General features: G+C 40.1%; 1 protein-coding gene and 1 pseudogene across 2 annotated transcripts; one reads left to right on the top strand and one right to left on the bottom strand.

Moving 5' to 3' along the window:
• Positions 1–1213: 1213 nt before the first annotated feature.
• On the top strand, positions 1214–4126 carry LOC111334963 (E3 ubiquitin-protein ligase TRIM45-like; annotated as a pseudogene).
• A 563-nt stretch (positions 4127–4689) lies between these two features.
• Positions 4690–9795, bottom strand: LOC148729918 (protein SSUH2 homolog). Of its 2 annotated transcripts, XM_088761519.1 has the most exons (6): positions 9264–9330; positions 8513–8575; positions 8020–8097; positions 6922–7028; positions 6268–6372; positions 4690–6001 (listed from the first exon to the last, which is right to left on the bottom strand). In XM_088761519.1, the coding sequence occupies exons 3-6, from the start codon at positions 8090–8092 to the stop codon at positions 5891–5893; spliced, it is 396 nt and encodes a 131-aa protein (XP_088617645.1). In that variant the 5' UTR covers positions 8093–8097; positions 8513–8575; positions 9264–9330; the 3' UTR covers positions 4690–5890. The 2 variants fall into 2 exon arrangements, with proteins under 2 accessions (XP_088617645.1, XP_088617646.1); XM_088761520.1 differs by lacking the exons at positions 4690–6001; positions 6268–6372; positions 6922–7028 and adding an exon at positions 7548–7651 and having other exon boundaries at positions 9264–9795.
• Between the last annotated feature and the right edge of the window lie 873 nt (positions 9796–10668).

Below are 10668 nucleotides of genomic sequence, written 5' to 3'. Positions count from 1 at the left end.
ACGCTTCCCTGCTAGATGTAGGTTTTGCATGTGCCGGGGAGCGGACACGCAAGCTCTTTCTTCCTGGACTTTTTCCTGTCGGTGTTGAGAACTTTCATTTCGACGAAACATCGCGGGAATCCGGACATTGGCAAGCGACCTTATTCAACAGTTTATAAAACTGGTAAAAACTGTTAGCTTTTCTTGCACAAGGAAGGCATATAATTTGAGATATGTGCGACTTATTTTCGAAGTGAAAACCGACCGTCCGATGGCGATCGGCGAGGATACACTTCCCTTTGACTCCGATTAAAAATACGTATGATGCACGATCCTCGCAGTAGAGAGCGCTATTTATGCAATAGCGAAAATCAGACCTGAAAAAAATCAGGCCTGTACGGGATTCGAACCACTGACCTCTGCGATACTAGTGCAGCGCTCTACCAATTGAGCTAACAAGCAAACTGCGAGGATCGTGCATCATACGTATCTATAACCGCAGTTCAAAATATATGAACTTCGTGTATTCATCGTATCTGATTTATCATCACGGGTTTATTACGAATCAACTTAACGGCCTGCTCCCAGTTGGCTTGTTAGTTCAATTGGTAGAGCGCTGCACTAGTATCGCAGAGGTCAGTGGTTCGAATCCCGTACAGGCCTGATTTTTTTCAGGTTTGGTTTTTGCTATTGCATAAATAGCGCTCTCTACTGCGAGGATCGTGCATCCGTACGTATCAATAACCGCAGTTCAAAATATATGAACTTCATATATTCATCGTATCTGATTAAAAATGTTTACAAAACTCTTGAAGCCACTTCCAAATTTAATTCTTAAATCTACTCCACGAAACCGGCAAACTACGCCTTCTGGATTTACTTTTGGCTTTATCCATCTCTTAAATTTTGATACCAGATTCTTCTTGTCGTCTGACATTTCTCGCTCACGTGGAGCAAGTTTTAGTTCTTGTTTTGACAGTTTCTATGGTTCACTGAGCTCTCGCTTATGGCGCTTTCTGATTGGTTAATTTTAAGAGGCGCTGATTGACACATGCAAGGCGATATGAATATATAAATAAGGGGCGTTTCGTTAGTTAGATGGGGTCTGTGGCAAGCCCTCCCTTTCCCCTCCGCACATTCCGCACCCCCAATCCAACTCCTTTCCCCTAGGGCTTGCTTCGCAGGCTAGTCGCAAGACGACACTGTTTAAGGCGTGTTTGGTACGTGCAGCAAAAGCTCTCCTTTCAAGCCGCTAATAATGGATATTAAAACCTTGCTTGACAATCTTCATGAAGAAGTTTCCTGTTCTGTGTGTATGACCACATTTACTGAACCAAAACAGCTGCCATGTTTGCACAGCTTCTGTCTTTATTGTTTACCAGGAATTCAAAGAAGCAGTGGCCGCCGTGATGTCATAACGTGTCCTGAGTGTCGCAAGGAAAGTCAAGTCCCTGGAGGAAACCTTAAAGATCTGCCTACCAACTTTCGCATCAGCAGCTTACTAGATGTGTTGAACATAAAGTAGTGCAGTTCAACAGGAGTCAAATGCAGAAACTGCGAGAAAAAAAGAGCGCAAAGTTTCTACTGTTTTCAGTGCTGTACATTCTGGTGTGAACAGTGTATCACTGTGCATAACTTACTCCGAGAAAATAAAGAACACCGAGTTCTTGCGCTGAAAGACTTTGAGGATCAAGACATCGAGGATGCCTTAAAGCCACCAGCATTTTGTTCGCGACAAGGCCACGAAAAGAAAGAGCTGGAGTTCTTCTATGTCAAATGTGAAGAGACCATTTGCTCTTCATGCGTTGTAACTGCACACGATAAACATATTAAGGTACTGTTGGAAGAAGCGGCAAATAAAAAGAAATCGCAAGTTATGTCCACGATTGAGTCCAAAAAGGCAACAGCGCAAAGGATGAGAGACAATCTCTCGAAACTTGACGAAAGCTGTGATAACATCGAAGCAAACGTTGCCAAATTAAAAAGAAGCGCACAACAGTTTGCAGAAAGCTTGATCGCTGTTATTGAAGCCAAGAAACAGGAAATCTTTAATAAAGCAGATCATGAGACGCAACAATTCCTGGAACGTTTGCGAATACAAAGGATCGAAATGGAACAGAGAGTCAGAATAATCGAAACAGCAGTCAAAAAAGCTGAATCGCTTTTAAAACGAAGCACAAATGCAGAGCTTGCAAAGATAGATGAGGCAATGAAGACAATCATTCCGAAAAAAAGCGATGAACAGCGTGAAGAACTAGACTGTGACCTTGAAGATCTGCGTCAATTTATCTTCGACGAAAACGAGGCCTTAAAGGCAAAAACAATTCAAGAAGGGATTGGCCGTGTCTTTACCTTTCGACCCAACGAGACCAAAGCGGATCACTCAACGGCGAAAGGAAAAGGACTCACTGAAGCGATTGTTGGAATTGAAGCCGACTTTGTTTTAACAACAAAAAATGCCGAAGGACAGCAGTATTACGAAAAGCTTGACCGAGTAACTTTGGAAATAAAAAATCAGCGAGGCCTTGACGGCGCGACAGAGGTGCAAGTGAAAGATAACTACGATTGAAGCTACAAAGTCAGCTACTTTGCCAAAGAAACTGGAAGATGCCGGGCCGTAGTCAAAGTGGACGAAAGAGAAGCTCGTGGCAGTACTTTCTCAGTTCAAGTTTCACCCAGACAATTCACACCCGTGTTATCTTTTGGACAACAAGGCTCGTCTCCTGGAATGTTAAGTAAACCTTGGGGAGTGGCAGTGAATGAACGTAATGAAATTGCAGTGACTGAGGTGGATAACTACAGGGTTCAGGTATTTAGTAGTGATGGAACTTACTTAACATCTTTCGGTAGCAAAGGTAATAAACAGGGTGAGCTCAACTATCCTACTGGGATAGCTTTTGATAAAAACAATAACATTATAGCGGCGGACTGGCTTAACCACCGTGTTCAATTGTTCAGTGAGCAGGGTGAGTACCTGAGCCAGTTTGGTGGTAAAGGAAATCTTGATCACCAGCTGTTTTTTGCTCACGGCTTATCTACAGAGAACAACGTAAATATAATTGTTCCTGATTCAGACAACAAATTAATCAAGATATTTCCTCTTAATGGCCATTATTTAAATAAATTCGGTGGTGAGGGTTCTCTTACCTGCTCTTCTCACTATATACAGTCTGGAAAATATCTTATAGTGTCAGACAGAGATGAACATTGTATCAAAGTGTTTGATAGAAATGGGAATTTTTTGTACAGATTTGGAAAGAAGGGAGAGGGGGATGGGGAGTTCATTTACCCTCGTTGTTTGTCAGTTAACAAGGCAGGACACCTGATGGTCTGTGAAGCAGGTAATCACAGAGTTCAGGTATTTGATCTTAGTGGAAAGTTCATAACAAAATTTGGATCAAAAGGAGACATTAAAGGAAAATTTAATAATCCCGTCTCTGTTGCAGTACTTAGGGATGGTCGAATAGTTGTGTCTGACTTAAGTAACCATCGCATTCAGATATTTGAATAGACTCATCATTATACCTTACAAGATTTAAATTGATTTTATGCAACTTTTAAACATGAAACTACTCTGGACAAGTGATGTATATTCTCAGTAACAATCTTCTGAATGGTCGGTGGAACTACAAAACAACCAATCACATCACAAATTTAAGAGATTGCACATTAACCTTTCAACTCCGAAGATCTGATTGTCAATTCTCCCCTCTGGCTGTTACACATTTCTTTGTGAATTTGTCACGAGAATTTGGTGTTAGATCAAGATAATAACTTCTACCTGATAACTTTGAGTATTTCATTACCTGTTTGCTGGATCATGTCTGGATATCATAGGGAGAAGTTACAAGTTAATCACTTCTGGGAGTCTAAGGGTTACAGAAGTGTGATCTGTCAGTCAGCCTGGTCAATAAGCTCTTTTAGATCAATGATTACACAGGTCTTAAAACTTTTGTTTGAAATCAAGTCTAATACGATAACAGGAATACAAAATTCAGTTCCACCAGATCATTAATTATATTTAGAGGTATAGCTTCAAGTAATGTTACATCTAAAATAAAGCAATTTTGCAGCCATACTTCTTTTACTGGAATATTTCCACCATGCGGAGCAAGGAACCTGTTTCTGAGTTAAACGAGCAGAGTGAATGGACTGCTTTTTGATATTTAATTTAGTAAAAATTTTTTATTCCATATAGAAGTATGCAATATAAAATTGTAAATAATCAAAATGTAAAAATATGTCAATAAAATAGTTGATTTTTTTAAACTTTGCTGTGTAATAAGTGTTTGATAAAACAAAGAAGAGTGATTCGAAACTTTCTGACTGATTTACGAGCAGTTTACTAAGAGAGGTTGCTCAGCCACTGGCTAAAAAATGGAATCTCAATAAATAGCTGAATTTACAGGCCGGAAGTAGTGTTCCACCCCTGAGAGATCCAAGCCAACCGGAAGTTCTTTCAGCGCACCGTTGAAAGTTCGTAACGCAACACGCTAATGCTAAACCTCGAAAAGTGATTGATAAGCTGCGAGGCTGGCAAGTTTATATGCTTTTTAGAACGTTAAGCAAATGAGTTGCGAGGTTTGAAACTTTGAAACCCAAGCTCTGCAGCTCGAATTGCCGGCTCCGCCACCTTCATTTCCATTGAGGGTCATGAACAACTACCAACTAGGACCGTTAACCGAATGATGGTGGGTAGAGGACAGAGGGATTTACAGTGATGCTTAGTATTTTGAGAATTTGTCGTATGATAAATCCCACACTTTGATATTGCGGTGATTTCAAACCTACGAACTACGTGGTTTGTTTTGTCATAAAAGCACCGTTGTACGGCGTTACGTAATTAGTTGCGTCGTTGTGAGTTCCTGAATAATGAACCTTTACGCAATGCTACTGACCTTCGCCATTATTCCGAAGAAAATTTTACCAATCCTTTCATTTTGATGATCGGTCATTTTACGCCTATTTATTACACAACAAATCCTCAAGCAAGCTCGAGTCGACATTTCAATAGCGTCTAATGATCTGTTTTAAAGTTTTTGAATAAAACACTTAGCAAAGATTTTACGGCAGTGTGCAATTATGTAATATAGGTAACATAGTGATGAAAACCTAATGAACACTATCTAAAATTCATTTAAAGGGAGATACATGAGCCGCGCGGGAGCATTAAGCGAGATGTGGTGTCGCAAAAAAGCTCTGAGCTGGGTGGGGAGAGGATATGCCTGCGCGTTACTTCCGCTAGGGTCAAGGACAAGATTACTTCGCACATTTTACTATTACGGATGTTGCCTAAGATGAATGTAGCTTTCACTTCTACTTAACTACAACAAACATTCAAAGCAAAGCTGTATAAGCTACTGATAACGGTAACCTGTCAAATTAGAGATGTGATGGATTTGCACCAGACATATGCATGGCAGCTAAAGGACCTAGAGTAATATGCTGTCTTTCTTTAACAAAAAGAAAACAGCATTTAATTGAACTGCAGAATTCAGAAATCTACATCTATAGCAATGGAGAGCATAATTATGTATTTCATCTATACTATGAAGAACTCTATGAGTTAATATTAATTTTTTTAGGGGGGTAGTACGAAGTGTTCAAGGGGAAGGGAGAGGGAATCAGTCGTTGCCAACAGAACACAAAAGTGGGGACTAGAGATAATTGACTACCAATGGAGGAGTGATTATTAGAATATTGGATCGGGTAAATTCTATCGCGACACAACCAAAATCCTTCCCAGAGATAAATAATGGCCAGTTCCTTTTGTAAAACGCGGCCATGCCCTAAACCTCGTCTCCTTTATAATTTCAAAGTCTCGAAAGCATCACGTAATTCGCAGTTACTGATGGTTTATTCGGAGAGCAGTTCTACAAAATACTGCAGCCGCAGCAGCACCTCTCTGGGGTTAGTGTGGAGCATACACTTTGTGATCATGACCGTAGACCCAGAAGCGACTTGATTGCTCCTTCCATTGGTAAGCAACTTCAGACACGGGTAATGCTCGCAGCTGTTGACGCTGAAGACAAAAAAATTCATAGGTTATTAGTGAGGCACGTATGCTGCGACGTTAGGAAGAAAGAGCTGTACAAACTACGCAGAGTAGACGGCAGCAAGAACTTTTTGTTTAAATAATTTACTACTGTTATTACTGTTGTAAGCGTATTCCACATGTATCTGCGATTTATTTTGCTGAGATGTGTTACTACTTGTTTACCCAAAATGGCGGATTTGAGTTATTGATGCGACCTGGTTTAGAAATTATTTGATAAAAGACCTATCTACCTGCTTAAGAATGCTCTTGGCAGGCCACTTGGTGCTGTGTTCGTCTACCAGCCTCTCCGAGCCCATGTTCACTTGCTGATCAAGAAAGGTCGTAATGGGCCACACCTTAATGAGAATTATAAAGAACATGGTTGTAGTTTGGTGAGAACGAGAAGGTGAAAGAGAAAAAGACAGTTTTCAAATGTGTCATAAGTAATCCAGGATTGCATTAATTTTGCTTTACTCTTCTCTGTGATTGGTACAAAAAAAAAAAAACTCGCACTACTCAACCAATCTGATGCAAAACTAAACCAATCACGACTTGGTCGCCTGCGTTTTCCCGCGGTTTAGGCGGTTTGCCTGTTTTTACTTTGATTTTTTCATTGGCTCACGATTCAGGTAGTTTTCTCGTTCTTCAATCTCCCCAAAGCTCTTTCTCACATTTCCCTTTTGCTAACTTTGCTGTTGCATTTACAAATCTACTCACTCGCGTTTTCCCGCGGTTTAGACAAATTTGTTGCTTTTATCTTAGGCTCTGATTGGCTGCTTGTGATATTTCCTTTACTTTGATTGGTTGCTGTGATTACTTTGCTTTTGGTTTGGAAAGTCAATTGAATAGCGCACTATGTTTGTGTCAGACGATTAGTCTATTGATAAGAAAAGAGAAAGATTCACCCTAGGTAGTTCTTGCTTAAATATTTCAGTTCCTTGGGAATTAACGATGAGTTCGGCGGGCAACTGATCTGTTCTCTCCACGACATGATTAAGACACATGGTTCTCCCTTTGAAATAAATAGAAATAATGATAATAATAACAATAAGAATAATAATGAGAAGAATAACAATAACAATAATGATGACGACGATGAATATTATGATTATTAGGATAATTTTAATAGCTCAAAGAGTCAGCTACACTTTCAGCCTACTTGCAGATTAATACTCGGTCGCCATATTGGACGGGTGGAAGATCTGGGAAAAGGACAAAGCAAGGGGGAGGGGGAGGGGTTTTTTTCTCGCCCCACGTTTGAAAACACAAAGTACTGCCTGAAAGCAGGCTGTTACAGTTTTCATCCATTTGATTAAAACAAATCTTTTGTACGAATAGCGGGTGATTGCTCACACGTACGAACAGATTACTCCTCGGGAAAAGGGTATAAAAACTAGTCAGCGACTTGTTCCCGGGTGAAGTGATCTATCAGGAAATCTCAACGCACGCTAAGTAGATTTGGAATATGGGCTTTAAAGTTTACACACCTTACTTGATAGAACACGGCGAAGTTTATAAATGTGTATGGCTTCACGAATTTACCATTTTGCAGTCAGCGAAATGATAGTTTTTAATTGAGCTTGTCCTCAACACGTCCCACACTTTATTCGGCCGTGGCCATTACAAACCTCACAACTGCAATCGAAAAAGACTTTTAAAAGCTCTTTTTCTTTGGAAGGAATGGAAATGTTGATACCGTAACAAGATTTATCCACCTCTCTTTAAAATCTACAAGAGCTGTGTCTGACTGATTTTGTTGTAGATACAGTTAAACCTCTCCACAACGGCCACCTTGAGGACAGAAGAAAGTGGCCGTTGTGAAGAAGTGGCCATTGTAGAGAGGGTTAATGAATGTATGGACAGCCCGACAGGACCAAAAAAGTGGCCGTTGTGGAAAGGCGGCCATTGAGAGAGGTGGCAGTTTGTTCAGGTTCGAATGTATTGTGAAAACCAAACAAACAAACACGCCAAACCAATGAAAACCAAGACAGCTGTACACTCACGTTTTCCAACCTCTGCCCATGCAGTTAATAGACTGCCCATACTTCTGCATTCCTTCCACGAGACCAGAACCATTACACCTGAAAAACGAAAACATAACTAAGTAAATCAATAAATCAACTATCTTCGGATTTAACGAAGAAACGAATCCCATATCTTCGGATTTCACGACGAATCAAATCGCCTATCTTCGGATTTCACGACTGCTCAAATTCCAGATCTTCGGATTTCAAAAGAAATCGAGTCCCAAATCTTCCGTCGGATTTTAAAAGAAATCGAGTCCCAGATCTTCAGATTTCACGAGGTCTCCTTGATCTGTGGGTTTCGGATGGTCATTGGAACACGAAATCTAAGAATTTCCATTTCCAAGATCTACAATTCGATTCTTTGAGCGGTACTCGGATGTTTTTGGTTTCCTTCATGTCCGTGAGCAAACAAAAAACATCGTTTTTCATTAAAACGAATATGAAACTAAAGATTTTGACATTAACGTACCCTTCCAGATCCACAACACTTGTAACAGCGCTTGTACTCCCCAGCCATGCAATCATGACACGGCTGGAAAGAAAAATGAAATGAAACAACATGAATACGAGATCAGAATAAAACGAAACTCATTTAATAACAAATTGTCCATGCTGAATAAACTGACAGTTACGTAACTCTCCCGTATTTGACCCTGGGGGCATGTTAGCCTAAACAGGTAAATTCATCTGATGGATGGAACTTCATCTGATGGGACTTGAAGTTCTGCAGTCAAGCATCGCTAGAGGCTCCCTATTTTTCGCATTGCTGACCAAGCATGTGATCAAGATGGCTGGGTATTGGTCAAGTTCGTTTGGTGTTTTCATGCATAGCCCGCTTAAAACGTGTAATATTTTGCCTTTTTTCCCCTTCCTTTTTAGCGCAAATCATCCCAATTCAATTCTTCTTCATCTCTGGAGGGAGGGGGGGGGGGGGAGGCTAGCTATACAATAACTTGTGTTCTTAGCTTTTGCACCCTAAGATCAGTATGCGTATTCTCCATTCTGTTTTCTGTACATTTCCTGAGGCGCTGACGAGGAGATTTGTTTAACAATCAAGAGCGTTTTTGGTTGGTGTTCATTTCCTTTATTCTCCTGACCTTTATATGTGATTCAGGGGGGGGGGGGGGGACAGTGTAATGAGAAATAAGATGTTAGTCACTCTAAGGGGTAAAAAGGTTAAAAAAGGGCACTGTCACCTAACAAAAAAATAATGTACATACCTCGATGGTTGTGGTTTGAGGAACTTGAATATTGGTTGTAAAGTCATTAAACAACTGAGGGAACTGGGCAGGAATGCTCCATGGAGGCGGGGCAGGTCCATTAACAGTGCTGTCTATTGGCTGACCTTAAAATTCAAAGACTATATCCATTTATTAATTCACTTGCGTAATTCAGGCAGGCTGGCCTAGTCTAGCATTCAAGCTGGTTTGAATAGGGTGCCTGTATAACAAGGCCAGAACACACCTCTAGGACTTATCTCCCCTGCTCTTTGCAAGAAGTATGAGAGTTCTCTAATGTCCTCAACTAACCATCACAGAGACTGATGCGACTGGAGACAAGACCTACAGTTTATCGTCCTTATCCCAGAAGTACGGTGTCCCATAGGGGACATGACACATTTTTTTTTTATCGCGCGATAAATGATAGATTATCGCGCGATAAATAGAAATTATTGCGCGATAAATGAAAAATTATCGCGCGATAAATGAAGATTATCGCGCGATAAATGGAGATTATCGCGCGATAAATGGAGATTATCGCGCGATAAATGGAGATTATCGCCCGATAATTGGAAATTATCGCGCGATAAATGGAAATTATCGCGCGATAAATGGAAATTATCGCGCGATAAATGGAAATTATCGCGCGATAATATTTATTATCGCGCGATAATTTATCATTTATCACGTGATAAATGGAAACTTGTCAGGTTACGTAATCGGCTGTCATGCAGGTTGTTTCCGTGGACGACAGTGACTGCCACAGTTGAGGAGCTATGTTTTAAAGTCGATAGTTCGTTTTATTCATGTAAAAAGATCATTTAGCAGTACGTTGCAATACTACGACACATAGCTTTTTGAATCAGTATAGTAAACCTTGACTTTGCGACGTCCGAGCCCGTGGAAATTTTGTATTATTTATTTATATTTTGTGATAACTTTTTGATGATTGCATGACTTACACTGTCACGGTTGTGTTACACTAAAACCTTGAAATAAACTTTGCTATAACATCACATTGAGGTCAGGAGAATAAAGGAAATGATTACCAACTAAAAAAGCTCTTGATTGTTAAACAAATTCTCCTTGTCAGCACCTTAAGAGCCCATGACTGTAAATATCGAGGATTGCTGGCCAAGCTGAAAAATGGAAAATTCCGATAATTTTCCTGGAAAACCGTTTTAGGGAGATATACTAGAAAAAAATATTTCAAAGTCTGAAAAATCAAATGTTTCCGAGAAAATGGGGAAAAACGAAAATTCGGGTTTTTACCCAATTAATTATGCAAAAAAACCCAGTAAAATTGAGCAACTTTAGCGTGGTAGTACTGAAGGAGGATGTTTCGTAAGAAATCGGAGATGGTTTACTTGAAAATATAATTCATTTGATTTTTATTTATGGCACT

Source organism: Stylophora pistillata, chromosome 5, assembly GCF_964205215.1.
Source record: "Stylophora pistillata chromosome 5, jaStyPist1.2, whole genome shotgun sequence".
In the NCBI taxonomy this organism is placed as follows: Eukaryota; Metazoa; Cnidaria; class Anthozoa; order Scleractinia; family Pocilloporidae; genus Stylophora; species Stylophora pistillata.
The sequence above is the reverse complement of the archived record's forward strand: the minus strand, read 5'-3'. Positions and strand labels throughout refer to the sequence as shown.

Bases quoted from the DNA above. Each gene is read 5' to 3' on its own strand.
- LOC148729918 (XM_088761519.1), bottom strand. From the start codon at position 8,092: ATGGTTCTGGTCTCGTGGAAGGAATGCAGAAGTATGGGCAGTCTATTA. The intron at 7,029-8,019 runs GTGAGTGTACAG...TTTATTTCAAAG, and splicing joins ATGGGCAGAGGTTGGAAAAC to GGAGAACCATGTGTCTTAAT. The intron at 6,002-6,267 runs GTAGATAGGTCT...TTTTGTCTTCAG, and splicing joins CCAAGAGCATTCTTAAGCAG to CGTCAACAGCTGCGAGCATT.